The following is a 23,035-nucleotide window of genomic DNA, read 5'->3' as shown; positions in this document are numbered from 1 at the left end:
CATCTTCAAGATACTTTGACAGCATTAACAGAAACCTAACTCTTGTCCTTTGAACCTGTGGCCCCAAAAGGCACACAACTTACCATTTGTGCCATAGCTCCCTCTAAATTGCTTCACCATGATCCGTATAACCTCATGCCTACATTGAAGAACCGTACCATATCCTTTCAACCGTACCATGCCCCAAATGCTGCTTTCTGAGTCGATTTCTGCCAAGGGCAGTACTGTCCTCCTTGGCCTGGTGCACCGCTGAAGCCATCCGGGGCCTTCGTGGGGCAGTGATCTTGTGGTCCCCCGTCGCTTTACAGCCTGGCCGTGCTGGGCCTGGTCTTCTCTTCACCATGGGGTAATGGAGCCTTTTGGTGCTTTCCCATGTCTGTAAAGCTGCTGAAGTGATCCTGCTGCAAATATATGGTCCGGGGTGCTTCTCACTGCCTGTATCCCAATCTGGCCCTTTCCCCGCATACTGTTTTGAAGAACATATCCCCCTCCCTAAATACCAAACCCCCCGCCCCCTTCGCACTTGCACGCCTATATCCTTTTCCCTATGCCTTCCTGGGTTTGTGCTGCTCCCTAAACTATCCTATTGTACCAGACCTACTCCTACATAACTCAACCATCAAAATGGGCATCTAGGTAAGTGCCCCGGAAGTGGGAGTGGAAATGGCACTCTGCTCCGAGGAAAAGCTAAGGAGCTGCCCCCTTACCTGATAGGATATAATGGCCCAAGGTAAGGAGATATGCACAAATTGCCGACATATTACTGTGGCCGCAGCTCCGCCAGCAGGAAATTAATGAAAGGGCAGAGCACATTCAGCCCCACCCTCCGCTTTCTCTAACTTGCCGAATTTAAATCTCAAGGGGGGCAGCATGACAAGTGAGCTCCCCTTCTAACCCTGGCACTGGAAATTCTCCCTCCTCCCCCCCTACCCCATGGGGCCTAAAACGCATTCATGCGCAGCCCAAAAAGACGCACAGCCACAGGGAAAGCCCTGTGCCTAACTACACGCCATCAGGTTTGCTCCCTGAAGATAAGAGCTGCCTGATTCTCACCTGCGGTCAAAGTACCTACTATGGGGGTCACACGAAGGCCAAACATGAGCAATGGGACCCCCTCAAACATGTAAATTATGGCCCTGGAACCGAGGGGAACAAGAATACACAAAGCTAGAAGGGTGTTCCTACAGTGGCCGTATCATTCAATAATGTGTGTACATCTCTAAATAATCAAAAAAATAGTGACAGAAGGAGATAAAGTGCAAACAAAGTTCATTCAAAAAATATATATTTATTTATTTATTCTTTTTTATTTTTATATGAATATAAGTTCATATGAATTTTATTATTGATCAACGAATCTTCTTTCTTTTAAATTCATAGGTAGTACATGGATTATTTGAAAAAATTAATAAAGAGCACAAAACAGTTCTAAAATCAATAACAAATTAGTAGTTCCCCTGAAAAACAATCATACACAGCAGCTCGCTCACGTGCTAACAGTCATTCTACATTCACACCACATACAAAGATGAAAAAGGAACTGGATTCCAATTAGCAAGATGACTACGCTAATGTGATCCAAGGGCACCAAGGTGTAGTTGTTGGCCCTTGTGGCGGGTCTACGCGCGTTTCGGTGGACAAGCCACCTTCATCAGGACCTTGTACATCAAATTGTGCAGATAGCAGGGGATCAGACAAAAGGGAAGTTGGCCTAAAAAGAAAAGACAAATCTGTCACTGTCACATACACAAAAAATCTATATACAAAAGAGCATTAATACATTCACTGTTGGGTGAAACCCGGGGTTCATTACTGTAGTAAGAGAGAAAGTCTACCTTTTAGAGAAGAAAGCAGGAGAGTCTAGTAATGCGAGAGCAAAGTACTGACACAAGGTGACGAGTCACACTACCAATTAATGAGGGACCAATTGTACAATGAGATATCTATTCTGCAAAAGCTGTTTAAGGGGGTACTCCATACAAAAACATATCCAATCATGTAGCAATACTTACAAGGTGATAGGTCAGCTATCATTAAAACGAGTTCTCTTTAAGAATTGGAAGGTAGAGTCACTTGAGTTGCACCGCATCTATAAAGGGGCCAGGGGAGACTGTTAGGGTAGGTTATGGTATAAAAGATTCGATGGTATGCATGCATAGTCCCTAATAAATAGGCTTACCCATGATGCCAAGTCAGATGTGCTAGGTGACCCTCAAAACTTCATCTTGATATCTTAGATACCAGATTCTGTGTAGGAAGCTACAAGAAAAATGTATGAAAACCCCATGTCATAGTCATTCCTGAGGGGACCTTAATACTATGAGTTAGCTGGACTGCCTGTAAATAGCGTTTTAAGAAGACATACCGGAATGAACGAGTTGTTTCCGTTACGGTGTGGGTTCTGAGGAGATGCTCCTATTGTATAAAATCAAGGAGAGGGTCTCAGGATACTGTAGTCCGCGTAGAGAGTTAACTCCTGTGTTATTTCAGTCTCTAATGTCATAAAGAGATACCAACACGTCTATTCAAGGACAACATGGGTATTGTTGAACTGTCGAACGCATGAAAAACTAGAGATACTATATGGAAACTTACATTTATCAATGGTGATCATTTGTCGCAAAAAAAGGCATTCTGTGAAGTAATTTAGCACTGTTAAGCCACCGCGACCCTGCAAGACAAAAGTAGTATGTATATATTCTGGTCCTGAGGTATGGTAGTGGTGCAGGATTATACGCACTGAATCAGTCATGTCAGAAAAAAGTTAAGAGGAGGACGCATATACCAGAAAATCTAGAGTTTGCTACTGAGAATGGGTGATATTTGTAATAAGTCCCATAGTATAAAAACAACCGAGTGGGAATACAGCGAAGAAGCCCATGGGTTCAAACTCGCTGCGCAAATAGTCGGCACCACCACGTCAAGAGAGTTACGTCTTTAAATCTAAGAAGGGAACTACTCTACACCCCTCTGACTAAGATCGATTTCTATTCAGTTTACCTGTGAATCCGGCGTGCAGCGTTCAGGTATCTACGCGTTCCCGAAACCCTCCGTGTGACATTGTTTGTGTCCGCCCGTTCTTATACTCTAATGTCTGGGTTGAAATATCGCGGAAGAAAAGAAAGAGACCGCGAGAGTATTGTAGCATGGTAATAGACGAGGGACTACATAGTGGCGGCCATATTATGTGTACCCAGCCAACCGGACTCATACATTTACGATATCTAGGAAGTAAAATGGTATTTCCAAGTGTAATAAGAAAGAGGCCACGTCTAAGAGGTCGTGACTACAATAGGATTTCTTTTGCGGGTTGTATTTTAAATTAAAAGCCCGGCAGAGATTTTATATAAATAAAGTAGTGCCAGCTGATGAAATAATGCCGTCTGAAAAAGACCGGCTAGACGATAATGTGCGAAGTACAAAGAGCCACATACAAAAAGTCCAGAATGAGGTGGAAATTCTCATGTAGACTGCAACACGGGATATAAGTCCGGAATAGGTCCTATAAAGGCACACTTTATGGGAGGTAGAACAAGGACAAGAGATCAAAATTCTTTACTTGGTAACATACCAAGATATCTCTTCGTTTAGTCCTCGCTTGACACTATCAAAAAGAAAAATCCAGAAAGTTTCACGTTTTTTCCGCGTGATTTCAATGGGCTGACCCATTTTAGGAGTGACCTTTTCCAGGATGGACCATCTGATCTCATCCTCCTTGTGTGACTTCTCAATGCAGTGTTCTACTAATGGGGCTGAGAGTTTCTTAGTCCTAATGGCGGACTTATGTTCGCTGAAACGGACGCGAAACTCGCGTCCTGTTTCGCCAACATAGGCTAAGCCACAATCACAGAACAAGATGTATACTATATTGCTACTACGACAGTTGGTAAGGTGGCGTAATTTGATCTTTTTTTCATTATAGATTACCATGTCAGAAATGAGGGCTGAGTCGCAAGCATGGCAGCCGCCACACCTGTGGTTCCCCACAACTGCAGGGAGACCAGTGATGGAAAGCTGGTTGTTGAAATGAGCGTTTCTGGTCAAGGGTCTCGCATGAACCAGCATGTCCCTTAGGTTTTTGTTTCTTCTGTAAGCTAACATGGGAAGAGGGAGCACAGTGCCACTTTCATCCACGTTTAGGATTTTCCAATTTTTATTAATGATATTTCTCAGTTTATGATTTAGGGTAGAGTGATTAATCACGCAGGTGATCCGTTCGTGTTTATTTTGGGGTTTGCCCTGTAGAAGTGCGGATCTATTGAAATATTTGGCCCGTTTGTAGGCTTGTCGCACTAGGCGGTGTGAGTAGCCTCTTTTGAGTAACCGTTCTTTCAGGGCATCTCCGTGTCGATGGAATGAACTAATATCCGTACAGTTCCGGCGAATCCGGAGGAATTCGCCGAAAGGTATGGATTCCCTTTGGCAATTGGGGTGGAAGCTTCCAAATTCCAGAATGGTATTTTTGGCAGTACTTTTTCTGAAGAGGCTAACCGATAGCTGTCCGTTAGTGCCTGAAATGCTAATATCTAGAAAATCTACCTGCTGAGTGCTAAGATTCATCGTGAACCTCAAGTTCGTATCACTGGCATTAAGCCAAAGGTAGAAGGTCTGCAGTTCCTCTTCCGACCCTTTCCAAATAAAAAAAATATCATCAATAAAGCGCTTCCAGACAAAAATATTCTCAAAAAAAGGTGCTAATTCGTTGAAGATGTTTTTCAGTTCCCACTCCCCCATGAAGGTATTAGCTACACTGGGGGCACAAGAAGCCCCCATAGATGTCCCTTTGATCTGCTTATAGGTTTTCCCATTATAATCAAAGTAGTTGTTCATTAGGACAATCTCCAAGCACTGGAGAATGAAGGCATCGGGGCGGTCAGAGGGGTATCTCCTGAGGAGGGTGGATACTGCCTGTAACGCTCGACATTGAGGGATATTAGTGTAAAGCGCCTCAATGTCGAGCGTCACCAAGATGTCTGTATCGGGGTTGAAGGGTAAGCCTTCTATTTTGTTAATGATATCCCCGGTGTCGCGGATATACGAAGTATATTTCTGGGTTAATGGACACAAAAATCGATCCACATATTTAGATAGTGGCTCAGTGCACGAGCCAATGGTCGAAATGATAGGACGCATGGGTGGATTATTCTCTGATTTATGTGTCTTCGGAAGACCATATAGAACAGAAGTAGTGGGGGTAGTTTTGTTGAGAAAGACAAGCTCGTCTTCGCAGATAAAGCCATCTGTGAAGGCCACTTGAGTTATTTCTTGAATATATTTATTCAAGCGATCTAATTCTTTACGTTGGGCAGGTCTATAATGTTCGGTCACAGCTAGCATTTCTAACATCTTCTCATCATACTTCGTTCTATCAAAGACCGCGATGCCCCCACCTTTATCGCAAGGTTTGATGACTATGGCGGGATTGGTTTTTAGCTCATTCAAGGAGTTTCTTTCTGAATGAGAGAGATTTGGAGGAGGAGTATAAGTGTGTTTAATGACCTTTGCAACATCTTGGAGGACGCTCTGTTCAAAAATGCGTACCTCTGCACCTACCATATCCAGGGTCGGTGTGAATGTAGATGCTGGTTTACAGCCCGAAAGGTTGTTTACTTCCTCACAGGGTGGACGGTCCTGGAAAAATGTGTTCAATCTAATTTTACGAAAAAAGGCAAACAGGTCTTCGTGCAGTTTGAATTTATTGACATAACTACTAGGAACAAATGATAAACCTCTACTGAGTACCTTTATGTCCTCTGGTTGAAGATTGGCCGAGGACAGATTATACACGGGTAAGTCATTTGTAGCTTTAGGTTCGTTGTCTGCCTCTACCACCAGTACTGCTGGTTGCGAGTCCTTACGTATTGCTGAGGAGGTGGAGGGTTCATTTGGGCATGGGTCGCTTGGTCTTGCCAGCGAACATTCCTCCCTCTGTATTGGCCTCGGTGTAAAAAACCCCTCCCATTGAATGGACGTTGGTTCGGTCTTCCCCTAAAGGGTCCTGGATTTGGCTGACCATAGTTCGTATCCTGGTAGTTGTCTCCATCAGAGCCCGAAGACCCTGTGTCGGAGAAGTTGGTGTATCGTCTCCTTTGATATCCATTGTAATTAGGATTATAGTTGCCTTGTGATGTCTCTTGGTAAAAGTTAGGAGTGAGGTAGGGATAGATTTTCTCTTTGGTAAACCACCTCACATCTTTTTTAAGTTTATCCATTTTTTTGTTAGTGAGGTAGGTTTCAAAGTCCTTCATCTCTGATTTAATTTTTTCCAAGCAGATCTTGCCATCTTCCACAGCTGTGGATGTATTCAGTTTCTCTTCAAGGTCATTAATTTCCCGCAGGAGGGTAGATGCTACATCCTTCGCAGTTTCAATAATGAGCATCATCCAGTCCCTGGAGCAGCGGTTGGAAATAAGTGACCACCGCTCCAGGAACTTTTTGATGTCAATAAAGAGGGCTTGGGCGTTACGTACTCTCAAACCTGTGGGGATAACACCTGCTTTTAAGTATTCGAACATGTAGAAGGCCGCCACTGCGACGAGGCTCTCCTCCCTGGGGATTTCTCTCGCCCTTATCTTCACATTACTAATGCCAGGACGCCCGACCGGAACAGAAGCAGTGATGGACAGGCACGGCCAACGTGTGGGTGCCGCAACAAGGAACAGGAAGAAAAAACCTTCACTAAAACAAAGTAGAAAAAGCTCTGTTATACCGACGACCAGCCACAGTAAATACCACAAAATGGTGGCTGGTCGAACAAAATGGAGAAATAAATATCCCTTGGGCTATAAAATAACCCAACCAGCCCAAATGGGGCAGAGCAGATGCCTGAGCCACTTCCATTCCCCTAACTTGTGTGTGTGTGTCGGGGGGGGGGTAGACCTCCCTACGCTCGGGTGCCCCCCAAGACCCCGTTCTGCCGAGTAAATGTAAATCTCACTATCCCCTGGAACGTTTAATGTGTAGAATACAAATGGAGTTTTCCTCAAGGCATCTTTTGGACAACAGCCTAGCGGCACACTTTAGCAGCAAAACTCCTGCTAAGGTCTAATCTTGGTTATATGCCTACTGCAAACATCTATATACAGTTTGTATGGTGTGTTCTATAAACGGTACCTACATTAATATAATTCTAAACAACTACTTGAATAAATGCTGCACATGGGAAGATCGGGTTAAATGGAGTATGTGCGGACACTGATGAAAATCCAGACGGATGTGAATTTCTCAGGAGGAGTCTTCCCGCCTATGCAGATGCGCTGTGAAGTTCTTGTTGTCCAGGTGTGCATAGAGAAGGCAGCCGGTCCATGAGTGGTTCTTTTCTGCCTCCTGTGTATTGAGGAAAGTGTGAGATTGGCCAGGGGCTGTGCAGTTGCGTCAGACGAGCGCACTTGCTGGTTTGTGTGTTAAAAGTAATCTGTAATGCAAGGTGATCCCCGCGAAGAATGAGATGTGGCGCCCCGAGTCTCTGATAACTTGCAGATTGGGTTTCCACCTATCCAAGAGAAAAAAGCCATTTGTTGTTGTTTAAAAATTCTGCAAAGGCCGGGACGTAGTATTCAATACGTCTTAAAAGAAAATCGTATGTTTTCATTTGTGGAATGAATTCTTTGCCTGTGTTTACTAAAATTATCAGTCATGTATCGTAAACGTGTATCTAGATTGAGAACACATTTAAACATGCTTTCTATTTGTATTTGCAGAAAACCAGCCAGCAGGCAACCCTATTCACATATAATCAACGGCTTTGGCCTGAATGGGGACCTCCAGAAGTTTGTCTCCAGGGCCAGTCTGAGAAAAAAATAGTCCAGAGTAACGAAATAAAAGTGTCCCTGTTCACAAACCAAATTGGTAAAAAAGTGGTCCACTTTGCAAGTCAGACCAATTGTGAACTTGTAAAAACGCACTGTATGATTATTCTGCAAGGTATGGGAGACTGTATGCATTTGTGATTGGTGCAGGCAATGCTTGTTGTAATATCAGAGACATCGACAGTAAAAACCTTCCCACCTGCCTATAAGACAAGTCCACAAACTGCTAAAAACACAGCACATAACAGTAATCTGTGACTGTGAGACCATTACATCGGGCACTGCCCGGTAGCCCTATAAACCAGTCCGACTCTAGGTGCACCGATCTACCTTTTTTTCACTCTGAAGGGACTGCAGGGGCTGTGTTACGCCCCTGGTTTTGAATTTGAGTGCTACTCTAAAACCCATTAAGCACGCCCAGTGGTGTTGTGATGGCGAGGCGTCTCTGCCTTGTGTATGTACTGTGACTGAAGCAGTTTACTTTCGCTTTCAGAACGGGTCTAAATCTAATGGGAAATTCAGCCCCACTGTTTGCGCTGTTAAAATCCAAGGTTTGTGCTTCTCTGTGCAGCAGAAAGCACTGCTGGACTCACATTGCCCGTATCTTCCTGCCCGTACAGCGCCCTGCCTTCTCCACCGGATCAGCTGTTTGTTGCCGCTGCAGCGCCAGGACCTCTCATCCGGTCCTGCGCACACAACGCCTTACATCGCGCTGGAAGGCAGCCGCCAGGATCGCTCTCTGGACGACTGAAGTCGCTGCCCGGGGCCATGTCAGCCGGCCCCGAGGTCCAGCGAGTTGAACCTACTGGGGGAGCGCCCCCGTCTCCCTCGCGCCGCCACGTCCCAGCCCAGTCTCCCGGAGCCCTACCTGCCACGTTGCCCCTGTGCACTGATGCGTTGGACTTTGACGAGGACGATGACCTGGAGGTGTTCAGCAAGGTACGGGGTGAAAGGAGGGATGCTGAATCTCACTGGGGATGCTAATGGTCCGAGGTTGTGCTCGGGTGGCGACTTGCCCTGTCTCCCGCCGGCCTGAAGCTTCTCGGCGCTGCGCCAGGAGCTCCCTGTTCGGGGTCGCATCGGAAATCAGGAAGTCTCCTGTACGTGCGGGTGCACACAAGCACCAGCCTCCTACCTGTGAGGGTGCATCGCACCAGGGCTTGGTCCCTCTGTCTGAAAAGGGACAGACACTTTACAGCAGCATGTGGAAAACAGCTCAAGTCCTCAGATAACAGGGTTGGTCCAATAAAAGAGGAGATTCGTCCAATGGCACTGCTTGCAATCACCACCCTGTGCTTTTAAATGGAAATACAGACGTGCTGGTAAGCACTACCGTAATATCTGTTTGCTCCTAAAAGCGTGCCAGCACCCTCCCATTAACTCCTCCCTCACACTGATCCCATATGCGATGTCTAGTACTTTAATGCGTGATTTGGGAGATACGCAGTTGTTTTGTATGGTCAATGAAAACCTCTATTATAGGGGGTAAAAAAACAATCACTCCTAATAATTATTTCAGGGCTTGCCTTTCCGTGAGCCGAATTAATAGGAAGGGTCGTTGTGCAAGCAGAGTTCACGCAGGCTCGGAGCCTCTCAAGTAGAACTTTGCCTCCTAGCTCTCTAAGTTGGTAATGCAGCTCAGTGGGGTTTTACTCAAAGGTGCAAAAGTTATCACAACCACATGTTTTTCCAACTATGGGATCAAATATATTAAGTACACAGTGATGGCCAATGGTAAAATATGAGATCCGAGTGCCTGGAAGGTCAACGAGTGTAAGTGCTCGTCTCTGAAGTAACTATTTAAAATTGCGTTTATTTTGACCCTTTCAGTTCAAGTTCTGCTAGCCAGTGACCTTGCAGCGCAAAAAGCAGGAGTGAGATTACTAGTGTGTGTTGAAGTAATACATTTTAAGCACCATGGGATTTCAGGCAGACCGGCCCATCACAGACGCAGAATCTTTTGGCCGGGACATTCTTAGAGTTGAAAACAGTTCCACTCTGCTTGCCTGCAACATACCTCAATCTGGCATTCACTCAGAAATTGATCATGAATAGGTGCACGTGAGAAAGTCACAATCAAAGCGCAGACTGTGGCAACATTAGGAAAAAAAAGATGTGGTCAACACTAGCCCCAGAGATATTTTTAAGCTCAGGACCCCCATCTTCCAAGTGGCCTTTTGGAAAGTGAACTTTAACTCTGTTCTAATTCTATTTCTCCGTCTCATCCTTTTAACATGTAATTCAATAATGCTTGGCAACATCCATGGCGCTTGAATTTGCCGAAGATGCATAGTAAAATTCAGTTATTCAGATATATTTTGTGGCCTTTTCTCCAAAGTCCTTAAGATGACACTGGGTAGCCCTAGCATCGACCCCAAATCTTTCCATGAGAATATCCCTGAGATCCAAGACAGACCAACAGCTGTCAAGTGGCCCTAGGTGATGGCTGACGGACACCAAGAGCACTATGGGTATGTGAGTCCATACATGCAACGTTAGAAGCGAAACTGCGATCCCCGAAATGCATCATGGACTTCTTTACTTTTCCCTTTGTCCTGCCCGCCATTTTGCTGCTGTTCTCTGTCATTTTTTTCTCTGGTCCCCGACCCGTCATCTTGTCCATTCCCTCTTCTTTTACCCTTTTCCCTCTTTTCCCCCGTGAGGATCCTCAAATGTTTCTTCCCCTATCTGTTTTGCCTTTTCCCCATACCCTCGAATCCCTCCCACCCTCCCTTGGTGTTGTGACTACGTCCCCCCTCCGACCCCACTTAATGGAACTCTGCCTGAGGAAATCTACTATGTATGTATATATATGTATATAGGGATAACTCTAATCACTAGTATAGGCAGTAGACCTTTGTACCATCTACCATTCCTATGTGACTCTTAGAGTATATCCATTTGTATCCCTTCCCTATGTATATAGAGATAACTCTTAATCACTAGTATTTGCAGTAGACCGCTGTTCTCTCTACCATTCCTATGTGACTCTTTGAGTATATCCATTTGTATCCCTTCCCTATGTATAATGAGATCTCTAATCACTAGTATTTGCAGTAGACCTTTGTACTAGCTACCATTCCTATGTGACTCTTAGAGTATATCCATTTGTATCCCTTCCCTATGTATAATGAGATCTCTAATCACTAGTATTTGCAGTAGACCGCTGTACTCTCTACCATTCCTATGTGACTCTTTGAGTATATCCAGTCATATCCCTTCCCTATGTATATAGAATGGGGTCCTGGGGGGGGCGGCCGACCAAAGGGAGGCCTGCCCCGCCCGGGGGAATTTGGGGGTCGGGGAAAGGGGGGGGGGTAGGGATGGCGCCGCCCGGGGACGGGTTTGGGTGTTTTTGGTAGCTTTGGGCTGGGGGGCGGGGCTTGTTTGGGCTCCCTTTGGTCTGATCGTTGTATCCGGCCGGACACGCGGCAGAGACACCATTTTAAGTGTGGTGTCTCGGCCGCCGGGCGGGGGGTGGCGGATAGAAATTTTTTCCCCTCCCTCCCTCCCTGGGTCATGTTGGGGGGGGGGGAGGGGGGCCCACGGGCAGGTATTGCTCCTTTCGGGGGAGTTTCTTTTGCGGGGGTGTCAAGGTTTTTTGGGCATTGTTTTGTTGGAGGCTGGTGCAAAAAAGGGGTTTTAGGATTGGGTAGGGGGTTTCGCATGTCACAGGAGCAGGTGTGAGGTGCATTCTGCATGTAGGGGCGGTTCTTCCTAATATATGGGGGAAGAGTAGGAGAACTGTTTGGATTATCGGGGGGTAGGTCAAGCACAATAAAGTATTTAGCCAGGTGGAGAGGCAAATTGACGTTATGCTAATTGTTACTGTTTGTGGATTGTGGGAATCGGTTAGGGGAGGGGGTGGGGGTGAGTCAGGAAATTACATATTGATGAGGTTTAGATTGTGCGGCGCAGGCCAAGGATGTTATTGTGTAGGATGCACCTGCTTCCAATAAAGCGGCCTTTATCACACTTACACTGAGTCTCGGGCGGTGCTTTCTTCCCCCCCCCTCCCTTGCCCCAAATAACTCTAATCACTAGTATATGCAGTAGACCGCTGTGCTCTCTACCATTCCTATGTGACTCTTTGAGTATATCCAGTCATATCCCTTCCCTATGTATATAGAAATAACTCTAATCACTAGTATATGCAGTAGACCGCTGTGCTCTCTACCATTCCTATGTGACTCTTAGAGTATACCCATTTGTATCTCCTCCTTGTGTGACTTTACATCTTGTACATTTGCAATTTTTTTCTATTTGTATCCTTTATGTAACGCATGTAATCCTAAGTCCTATGTTTTTCAACTGGTTCTTATGTAAAGCGCTCTGACACCTTCGGGTAAAGTTCGCGCTATAGAAAATCGCATAAATAAATAAATAAAATGTGTGAGCAGTCTGGTTGGAAGTGAGACTGTCTCCGAGCATGGGGTTCGTTTGCAGCTATGCAACCCTGAGGGGGCGATTCACAATGTGTCTCTGCACGTGTGGTGGAGGCTCTACAGGGCGGGACTCAGTGGGTAACGGAAGTCCAGAGGTCCCCCCTCACGAGTACGGGCCCCCCCCTGCCCGGGCCCTTTGTGAATCAGGCTGTCTGACTTCAGAGAGATTTTTCTTTCCTCTTTAAACTTGGCTCGGCAAACAGGTGAAACGTTGTAGCCATGTTCTGCTTCTGTGCATTGCTTTAGTGTATCGAGGTAATAGATCATTAGCATGTTGGTAGGCACACAAATCAAAAAAGAAGTCTCCCATCTTAAAGTGCTTTTTATGTTGGTGACCTTTGTTTGTACAAGGTTGCATCTTGGAGAGCACGACCGGAACTACTGTTTTTTTTTTTTACTCACAGACCCATAGCTCCGTTACAAAGGTCGATATTGAGTGAGCGACGGCAAATGATTCAGCTGTCTGCAGCACAGTTTGTGGAGAAGTGTGGCTCAATGGTTAGAGCGGCAGACCTTGATGCAGAGCGCTGGCCAGGGACCAGGGTTCGATTCCCGCCTCGGCGGGATCGGGCTTAAATTCCTCTGACTGGATATTCTCGCCTCAGTGCCGAATCTAAGCATGGGCCCCACGCTGCAACTCTGGGCAATAGCTTGCTTAGTCTCCACAACGGCCCCCGATGCACAAGGGATGCCTGGTTTCACCATGGGATGCCCAGGAGTGGACACCTCACAAGGAAAAGCCAGGAGGGGTTCCCTTGTGGTAGGAGTACAAGCGCCGGGATGCTTACGTGTTACTGTTCGTGCTATACAAATACAACACATTTACATTTACATTTACATTTACATGGGCCCCGACACTGTCACGAGCTCCGAAGTGCCCCTTTTCACGCCCACAACTAGTGCTGTGCTGCTGTTACAGCCACCAGCAGCTTGCAACCTGAGCAGTGTAACCGCACGTTTCCCATCGCAAGGATGCCTCAGCAGCATACGAAGCTCTGAGACGTACGAGGGAGTCCTGCATGACATGGACCCCGCTTTATTTTATTTTATTTTATTTATAAAGTTTTATATAGCGCGAATATGATCCCGAAGGATATCAGAGCGCTTTACAATTGGAGGGGAGGAAGTTAACAAATGCAGTACCAGCATCAAATAAGAATACGAAACTGAACAGTTACAGAACAAAATGGGCCAATAGAGAGTAATACAACAACTAGTACATAGCAAGCTAAGAGGGGCGCAAATGATAGGTTGAAGAAGTGTAGCACCCAGTGCAGGTGGTAAGGTTGCAAGTCCAATGACTGGAAGCAGATGATCCAAACCCATTTAAGGTAAGAACTTGTTCATAAGGAATCTTTTAGCTTCCAATTTGAGAGCAACTGTGGAGATTCTGTGTTGGCAGCGTTGCACTGACACTCCCGTCTGCTCTGCTGTTTAAACTGTGACATACTCCAGCCACAACAGGTTTGCAGTCGGACTTCGTACCTTGATAGCAGTCGCCTTGTGGTTGTATACACTTGTCTATGTAAAGCAGTATGCCCAGGGATTGTGCCCGGAATAACTGCAGCCAAGTCACAGGCATCATCAACTCCTGAACACTCACAGTATGCCAAGAACATGCATTATTATTTAAACCAGAGATGGCCACAACGTTGACCACAATATACCAATGTTTATTTACCAGAGACAGCATTGTACCAATTATGACTTCAACATGCCAACGATGCCGATAATTGCTCCATTATGACATTCGTGGACTCCATCATGCCAAAAGACAGCACTTAAGGGGACCAGATGTACTTTAGTTAAAGTAATATGGCCAGTAAAAGCGAAAGACAAAAAGTAACTCCTTTTTGTAGTGCTGTTACTTGTCATTATTTAAAAAACAAAATTTAGACCACATTTCACTTTCGAAGCCCGCACATTTTATAGTATATTAGCACAGTATCAATAATAACTTAATTTACAGGATTTATTGAACTTCACCATTCAGGTAATTAAACCTACTGAGGGCTGACTCAAATACATTTTCCAAATTGCGCATGTGCCGTAGGCTATAGCGCAAGCTTTATATTCCTACATCCCACCTGTAAGGTACTGTACATCTTCTATGTCTACCACTGTTGCTGCTCGAGACAACTCTTATGTTCTGTTACATTCTTATTGTATTCCTTGATCTGCATCCTCGAGAGACAGTGTTCTTTCAAACATGCTTATGTTTGAAGTGTGCATCTCTCGAGGATGCAATGACTGTTACACTACTGTTTTACTCTTACTGTTTGCCTACTGGTCAGTTTAATCTTGTACTTGCTACTGGCCAGTAGTACTCCCGTGTGATGCTGGATTTGTCGGAATAAATCTCCTTCTTGGATTTCAACTTGAGCCTGTGATTCCTCATTTAATATTCAAAGTATCCTACTTCACATTTGGCGACAGGATTTGGTTTCCCGACGTTTTCAGCATTTTCACTAATTTCTCGGTTCCTCACTTAAATCCGAGAATACCTTTGTCCTGCTGTGCCTAATCTTAAAGAAACAAACGTTTCTCACCTCGTTTTGGAATTTTTGTTCAAGGAGTTTTCTTCGTTCTTTTATGCATTTTTCTGCAAATCCTTGATTTCTACGAACCCCTTTCAAATACCGCGATAATTGGCTCGGGTGAGCTCATCGCGTACATCGCGCAACGGAAGGATTTCCTCCTAGGAAGTGAAAGCCACTTTCTTCGTCTGATTACACTGCGCAACGAAAGAATTTCCTTTCAGGAAGTGAGTGTCACTTTCTTTCTCTAAACGTGAGCACTGAGCTTCATTTCTGAAATAAACACCGCTTTGGTTCCCTTTTCTTTCACGCAACTGCCGATCTCTTAAAGGGAAACCACAAGTAAATGGTATGTACATTTTATTTTGACTATTTGAAGTAATTGTTTCAATACAACTAGTACTCAGTGGCTCATTGGGCATTTCACCTTCCTTTTTGTACTTTTATCTTACTTTTAAAACCTTCAAGAGTTCTTTAACATGGAAAATAATCAACAAGTAATTATTTTAAATAAATTTTTACCTAGTAACGGTAAACCAGTTGAACCTTGGAAGATATGGTTCAAAAGCTTTGAAAATTACTTGATAGCAATTGATGCCGAGGAATATTCTGCTAAAAGGAAATTAGCCATTTTATACAGCCATTTGGGAAGGGCTGGAAGAGAAATTTTCGACAATTTACCCACAGCCATCCCTCCTCCTGGCAGAGGTGATGGATGGAATGTTTACAGAGATGCAGTCCATAGACTGAATATTAAATTTTTAGTTCAACCAAGCGTTATCTTGGAACGTTATAATTTCAGGAAAAGAAAACAAAATATGGAGGAAAGTGTGGAAGACTTTATTTCTGTTCTAAGGAACATGTCAGCAGAGTGCAACTTCGGAACTGACTTAGACATTTACATCAGAGATCAGTTCGTTTATGGTTGCTGCCATAAAAAAATTCAAGAGAGGATTTTGAGTTGCAGAGATCCTACTTTAGCGGAGGTCATTGACATGGCTAAAAGCATCGAGAGAAGCATAGTTTCATCTAAAAGTATTTTTTCTGAAAACTCTGTCCCTGTTAATCTTGTTCAAAATGATTTGTCTGTTAATGCCTTAACAGTTAGAAATAAGTTTAGTAAACCCCAGCAGCCTCGCTTTAATACTTATTGTTTTAGATGCGGATCGAAAACCCATCTTAGTAATAGCCCAATATGTAGTGCCTTGGGTAAGAAGTGCACAAACTGCCATAAAATTGGTCATTTTAATAGTGTTTGCAAATCAAAACGTACTGTGCATGTTAGAGCTGTTGATACTCATGATCCCTACCAATCAGATACCTTATCAGGTTTTGATGTTGTCCAATTAGGGTCTGACATGCAACATCTAAACATCAATACTATTGAAATTCTGGCTGTTGACTCATTTGATAAGTTGATTGATGTTGAACGTGTTCCTGATCCCACTTGTCAAGTGTTTATTGGTGAACACTCATTTGACATGATGGCTGATTCTGGTGCACCTGTCACAATTGTTTCTGATGTTATTTTTAATAAGTTCTGGGCTCATTCAACCTCTTTATATAAACTTGACATTATTCCTATAGCATATGGAGAAAAGAGTTTTGAGATGCTTGGTTTCTTCTTGTCTGACGTAACATGCCTAGCTAGGAAAACATTCACTAAAGTCTATGTAGCCATTAAGGGTAAAAGCATAGTTGGTTGGCAAGATTTAGCCAGAATGGGTTTAAAACTCGTTCCTGGCTCCAAAAATCCAGTTCAAGTGAATAATGATGTTGAAATTGCTATGGTGAATGAAATTGATGAATCTTTTATCAATGATATTTTGAAACAATTTCCAGAAGTTTTCAATTCTAATGTGGGTAAAGTTGAAAAATTTGAACATCTCATCAAGTTGAAACCTGGTGCCATTCCAGTTGTTCATAAACTTAGAGCAGTTCCCCTTAGTGTTAGGGAGGATTTAAAGAAATTATTAGATAACATGGTGCTTGACAAAATCATTGAACCTACAAATTCATCGCAATGGGTCAGTCCAATTGTTATTGTTCGCAAAAAGGACTCTAGTATCCGTTTGTGTGCAGACCTTAGGTCTTTAAACAAAAATATATTGATTGATTGTCATCCCATTCCCAAGATTCAGGATCTCCTGGTTGGTATTGATGGATGCAAGTTTTTCACACTCTTAGACCTGCGAAGTGCTTATCACCAAATCCCTTTATCTTCAAAGTCTACTGATTTAACCACATTTATCACACCTTTTGGTGCTTATAAGTATTTAAGATTACCTTTCGGCTTAGCCTCAGCCGCTAGCGTCTTTCAAAAGTTCATGGACTCTGTGTTAGGTAAAATGAAAAATGTTCAGGCATACCAGGATGATGTCCTTATTTTTTCTAAGAGTATTGAGGAACATGTTAACACGTTAAAAGATGTACTTTTATGTTTCAAGAATGTTGGCATCACCTTGGGGAGAGATAAATGCAAATTTTTAAAATCAGAAGTTGATTACCTAGGTCACTGCATTAGTTCAGAAGGCATAAAACCTAAATTCTCTCTCACGAAGGCCATTTCAGATGTTCCCACCCCTGGTAACAAGGATTCCTTGAGGTCGTTTCTTGGCATGACAGAGTATTACTCTAGATTTGTGTCTAGTTATTCACAGATTGTGCAACCCCTACGGGATTTACTTAAGAAGAATGCCAAGTTTGAATGGTCTGATAGTGTTAACAAGTCATTTCTCACTGTTAAAGAAGCAATTTTGAATTCCCCAGCATTGGCATCTTTTAGCCCAGGAATTATGTGTACAATTTCGGTTGATGCCAGCCAGTTAGGTCTTGGTGCAGTTCTATGTCAGCATACAGGTCCTCTTGAACGTACAATAGGGTTTGCCTCAAGGTCTTTGTCCACTGCTGAGAGAAATTATTCAACAATTGAGAGGGAAGCATTGGCCTGTTCATGGGCTGTAGAGAAGTTTAAAAGTTTTATTTGGGGCACACACTTTGTGTTGCTAAGTGACCATAAACCTTTACTCAATTTATTGAATGGTAATGGTACTGGTAAGGCCTCAGCACGTTTGGTGCGTTTGCTTTCTAGGTTACACGAATTTAATTTCACAATTCGCCATGTGTCTGGTGGTCTCAACGTTAGAGCAGATTGTCTCTCAAGACTTCCACTTCAGGAAGACTATGTGGAGACAAAATTTAATGATGTAGAATGCGTTGTAGCATCTATCTCTGATTCAAGTGAAGTTTTTCCATTTTTAACTCAAGAACTGTGGTTCAAGGCTTACAGTGAAGATAAAGTTTTACAAGCTGTTGAGAATATGATTGTTAATGGTTGGCCAAGAGAACGTTCTTTACCTTCTTCCATGAAATCATTTGCTCAAGTTTCTGAGGAACTTTCGATTGTAAATGGGATTTTGATGCGTGGAGATCAATGCATTCCTCCTTGTTCTATACGTACGAAATTGGTGGAATGTGCGCATCAAGGCCATTTGGGCATTGGAGGTACTTCCAGAAAACTTAAAGAGTTTTTCTGGTGGCCCGCATTAGATAAGGATGTCACTTTATTTATAGATAGTTGTGATTCTTGTCTCTTATCCGATAAACATTGGAAAGTCAAGAAGTTACCTCTTCATCCTGTTGATATTCCAGATGAGGCATGGTCTAAAGTTGCGTTAGATTTTTCTGGACCGTTCAATTTATTGCCGGCCAGTGATCGTTTTGTAATAGCCTTAATTGATTATCACTCTAAGTGGGCGGACATTGGTTTTTGTGAATCCCCATCTTCTTCTTCCGTCATCAAATTTTTGGAGAGAGTTTTTCATGTAGAAGGCTATCCCAAAGAAATTGTCACAGACAATGGCTCACATTTTTGTTCCTTGGTTGTGCAAGATTACTTCAAAACACATGACATTAAACATTTAAGAGTAGCACTATACTCCCCTTCTGCTAACGGTCTTATTGAGAGATTTAATAGGTTTCTAAAGGAGGGTGTACAAACAGCTCTTGCTAGCAATGTCCCGGTTAAAGAATTTTTGAGAAAGAAAATTTGGTCCTACCTTGTCACTCCACAAGCAACTACTGGTATTTCCCCGTTCAGACTGTTGAAGAAGAGAAATCCCAATGGGGTTGTTTGTCCAAATTGGTTGAGGGAGTTAAGGAAGGACAATTCTTCGTGTATTTCTTGTCATGATAAAGGCGTTCTGCAACAGAATGTTGTGAAGAAGCAGGCTCTTCAAAAAAAGTATTTTGATGCTTCTTCTCATGTTTCTGTTGAAGATTTTCAAGTTGGTGACTGGGTTTTATTCAGGAACCCTAAGAAGTGTCCTAAAGGTATTTCAAAATTTTCTGCTCCTTGTCAAATTGTCAAAACTTCTAAAGGTTCAGTTTTTCTGGAGGAAAAGGGATGGTGGAGTAAAAGAGCTCTTGTTAAAGTTTCTGACGATCAAGCCAGAAGAATTCGTGTATATAAAACTGACTCCAGTGATCTTGATTGTTCACATTTTCCTCTAGGTACCCCCTCTGACTTTTGTCATAACAATATTTGTTCCACTTTTACTCCTTCACCCTCTCCTTCAGGTATTGTGTTGCAGACCTCACCTATTCCATCACAAACATCTTCAATGTTAAGTGCAAGGAATCAATCTGTAAGATCAAATCGTAATTGTTCTTTTCCTTCTAGGTTCAAGGATTTTTATATGTCTTAGTTCAAAGATTTTTATTTGTCTTAGTTCATGTTGTTCTCTTATTTTATTCTCCTTGATAAAAAGGGAGATGATGTAAGGTACTGTACATCTTCTATGTCTACCACTGTTGCTGCTCGAGACAACTCTTATGTTCTGTTACATTCTTATTGTATTCCTTGATCTGCATCCTCGAGAGACAGTGTTCTTTCAAACATGCTTATGTTTGAAGTGTGCATCTCTCGAGGATGCAATGACTGTTACACTACTGTTTTACTCTTACTGTTTGCCTACTGGTCAGTTTAATCTTGTACTTGCTACTGGCCAGTAGTACTCCCGTGTGATGCTGGATTTGTCGGAATAAATCTCCTTCTTGGATTTCAACTTGAGCCTGTGATTCCTCATTTAATATTCAAAGTATCCTACTTCACACCACCACTTTTGTTTTTCGATGATGTGTTTCTAAAGTCTTCCTCTGAGCACGTAAATGTTCCAGCAGGCCCATTTGTTTCATCCAGATTCCCAAGCAGTCATCGAGACACACTTTATGAACCTCAGATAGGCTTTTACTGCAGCGGGAGGGAAGGCAGTCAGAGTCCAAGAAGGGCTTAGTGCCTGGTGTGCCAAAGCTGTACTTTAAGGTCGATTAGGACTGCATTTTAAAGTGAGTTCTGCAGTGATCCATAAAGGGAAGCTTGCAAGCCAGATCAGATATGCAGTGATCTGTGACATTTCCAACTGCTTCAGAGCTCTTTGTTTAAAAACGTGGTGAGTCAGATATAGGTATCTAGGATCTGCTGGTCATATCTTAACATGGTGGTCAGTGGTCTGCTTGTCCAGTAAATGGACGAGGCGCAACATGATCTCCGTGAGTTCAATGCTAAAGTCACAGTGGTGACAAAAAAAGCAGAATAACTCCCTGTGTTGCATTTGTGCACCCTGCACTCTTACTCCATCCGCATCTCAGAAAAATGACAGACCACTGCTGTTGGATAGCGCTCTTGCAGGAGGGTGACAGTTCAGAGACACTACCTCTGAGGGTCTTATGGCAGCAGAAATCGCGTCACTCTCTAATCTTTTCCTGAGCAGTATGGAGTTGTTTTGAGTTTTAGGATTTGCAGGGTGGAGCTCAAAAGAGTGCTGAACTGGAATATGAGTTTTTTTCCTCCAGGCCTTTTGTATATATGGTTGGATGAATGTAGTGACAATTCAGCGAGGATGACTAAGAGCAGTGACTCACTTTTTTGACTTGTATTCCTGAGTCATGTAGGATTTCTTGGACCCTCCACGCAAGGCATATAGCAATACACAGTGGGTTTAATTGCAGTTTTTCTTTTAGTCCAAGCCGTCGATGGGTCTGCAATTTGGTCATAATTCTTGAAGCTGAAAATTAGTTGGCCAATTGACATTAGGTTGGCTGAATTGTGGAGAGAGCTATATTGGGGAGCACTGTGTATAGTCCAGAGACAACATAATTACAGCAGTATATATTAGTTGATTAACATGAGATGTAAACGAGGGGGCTTTGTCGAACACTACCTCTGCCTTTAATGTATCTTCTGAATGTGCTGTAGGGGATCTTAAGGTGTTTGCACATTTGATGTGGAGTGGGGCATCACTAAATGAACCTAAATGCACCTTTTCTGTCTTAATCTTGCTAACGGAGATCCAGTTTGGAGATATGTTTCAGAAAAGCTGGTGCTTTGTTCCTGTCATCCTAGCAGTCTGGTCAGGTTGAGATGGATCTGTTATTTAAATTGGGGTTAATATGAAACCCAATGTTCTGACTTGAGATACTTGTTAACGGTGCACTGTAACCCTTGGTGAGCAACAGCGAGAGCAGCATCTCTTCAAGCACTACGCCATTTTGGTTGCAAGTAATGGGCATGACGCGACCAAGTTAAAGTTGAATTGTACACTCCATCAGTCAGCTACCTGAATACCATCAGTGGTCCGTGGTGGTGGTATCTCTTCAAAATAGGAAACATTAATCTCTGCACACCAGACTTGGAACTTTAGAAGCCATCATAATTTCCTACTTCTAGCCATTAAAAATGGTTAAATGTCAGTGATATTCTGCATATAGTAAACTGTTGCATACTGTCACGGGGCAGTGTACTCCAGCTGTATCCACTATATCCACACTTATAAATTTCAGTACATTTAAAGGAGCACTTGTTTTAGGTTTAGTGATCTACTCAAAGGGGTCCATCCAGTGAAATATTTAACCAAACATTTCAAAATCACAGCAGAAATCACGAAACAATTCTACAATGTCTGTTGATGGTGGTTGTTAGAGATTGGGGACTGGGGAAAGCGCGCTGTGTGTTTTTTATTTTCTCTGCCCTAGAGGGCCCTTTTATATCTGGTGCATTTTTCTGTGCCATACAGACCGTGCATATACTTGAGCATTAATTGCTCAGCGGCATATCCTATAAAATAGTATTTATGTATTGACGACATATTTTCAATAGGGACATTTTTACATTATACATGTTTAAGGTGTTTCTACTACAACATATGTTTTTATTTTGAAAAGTAGAAGCACCTATTGCCGAGCGAGTATACTATTCTTGTATCATTTCTGGGAAGATATTGTTGTTCTTGTTGTAATCGGATGTAGCTCTCTTTGGTTGAGGAGGTGCATTTGCACCAGGTCTTATTTGTGTAAGGTTCCCCCTGACCGCCATTGTAGCTGTTTTCTTCTTTGTCACCCTTCTGTTTGGCCAATGAACTCATTCACATTGCTTGCCTGAAGATTAATGCACCCCTGCTCTGCCACTGAATGTAATATCACGTTTATAATACTCTCACACACCGGCAGCAGTGGGAGGCGGAAGCAGCGTCATGGCAAGGGATGCTTCTGTGGTAACCGTCTTCTGTTACTGAAAGCAGTCATCTAAAGGCTAGTGTCCAACAACTTGCACTGTTTGCAGTGGGGGAGGGGGGTTGTGCACCACTTAAAGCCTGGCACGTCATGGCACAGAGTAGCCTTTATACGTTATTGTTCAAGCCACTCAGTCCGGCGAGTTGCATCAGCCTGCCACCCTGCAGGACTCGCAGCAATATTAACTCAAGCGTGCAGCAGTGAACACCGACTGGAATGTGCTTGCACAATAGTTTCTGCATCACCCATCTGTTCTGTGTTAAATCCCTTGCAGCGCCATCATTTTCAGGACCGCAAGTTACAGCTACCGTGTTATATCTACACATGATTTAAAAACCCGCTCTGTAAACACGCTTTAAGAGGTTCTTATGGTTAAAGGAGACACAACATGTGGTTGAAACGTGCTGCGCATTCTTAACAGTTCGGAAAGGCAGAGATGTCCCGGGAAAGCTTATACATGTAATCAGTATATTCCATTCAGGGGCGGGGGGCTGGAGGCCCCCACCCTTCAGGGATTCCCCATTCCCCTGAAAGCCTATGACTATCTTTCAGATATGGGATGCTGGGGGCCCCTCCTCATATATTATGTAGCGGGGACACATGGTTTTGTGTTATGCCACTGGTCCCATGCTTGTGAAAACGAGAGAGCACTGTTCTCCTCTTAAATAAATATTTG

At 43.4% G+C, this 23,035-nt stretch overlaps 1 protein-coding gene across 1 annotated transcript in view; it reads left to right on the top strand.

Annotated features, from left to right (window-relative positions):
- The first annotated feature begins 8,381 nt into the window (after positions 1–8,381).
- The window catches only part of SNX7 (sorting nexin 7), a 189,851-nt gene continuing 175,197 nt past the window's right edge, over positions 8,382–23,035 (top strand). Inside the window, exon 1 of the mRNA XM_086954685.1 lies at positions 8,382–8,747. Coding sequence (XP_086810811.1) covers positions 8,577–8,747 — 171 coding nt within the window. The 5' untranslated portion in view covers positions 8,382–8,576. The remainder of the gene's footprint in view (positions 8,748–23,035) is intronic.

This window comes from Lissotriton vulgaris, chromosome 1_1, assembly GCF_964263255.1.
Source record: "Lissotriton vulgaris chromosome 1_1, aLisVul1.2, whole genome shotgun sequence".
Taxonomy (NCBI): domain Eukaryota; kingdom Metazoa; phylum Chordata; class Amphibia; order Caudata; family Salamandridae; genus Lissotriton; species Lissotriton vulgaris.
The sequence above is the reverse complement of the archived record's forward strand: the minus strand, read 5'-3'. Positions and strand labels throughout refer to the sequence as shown.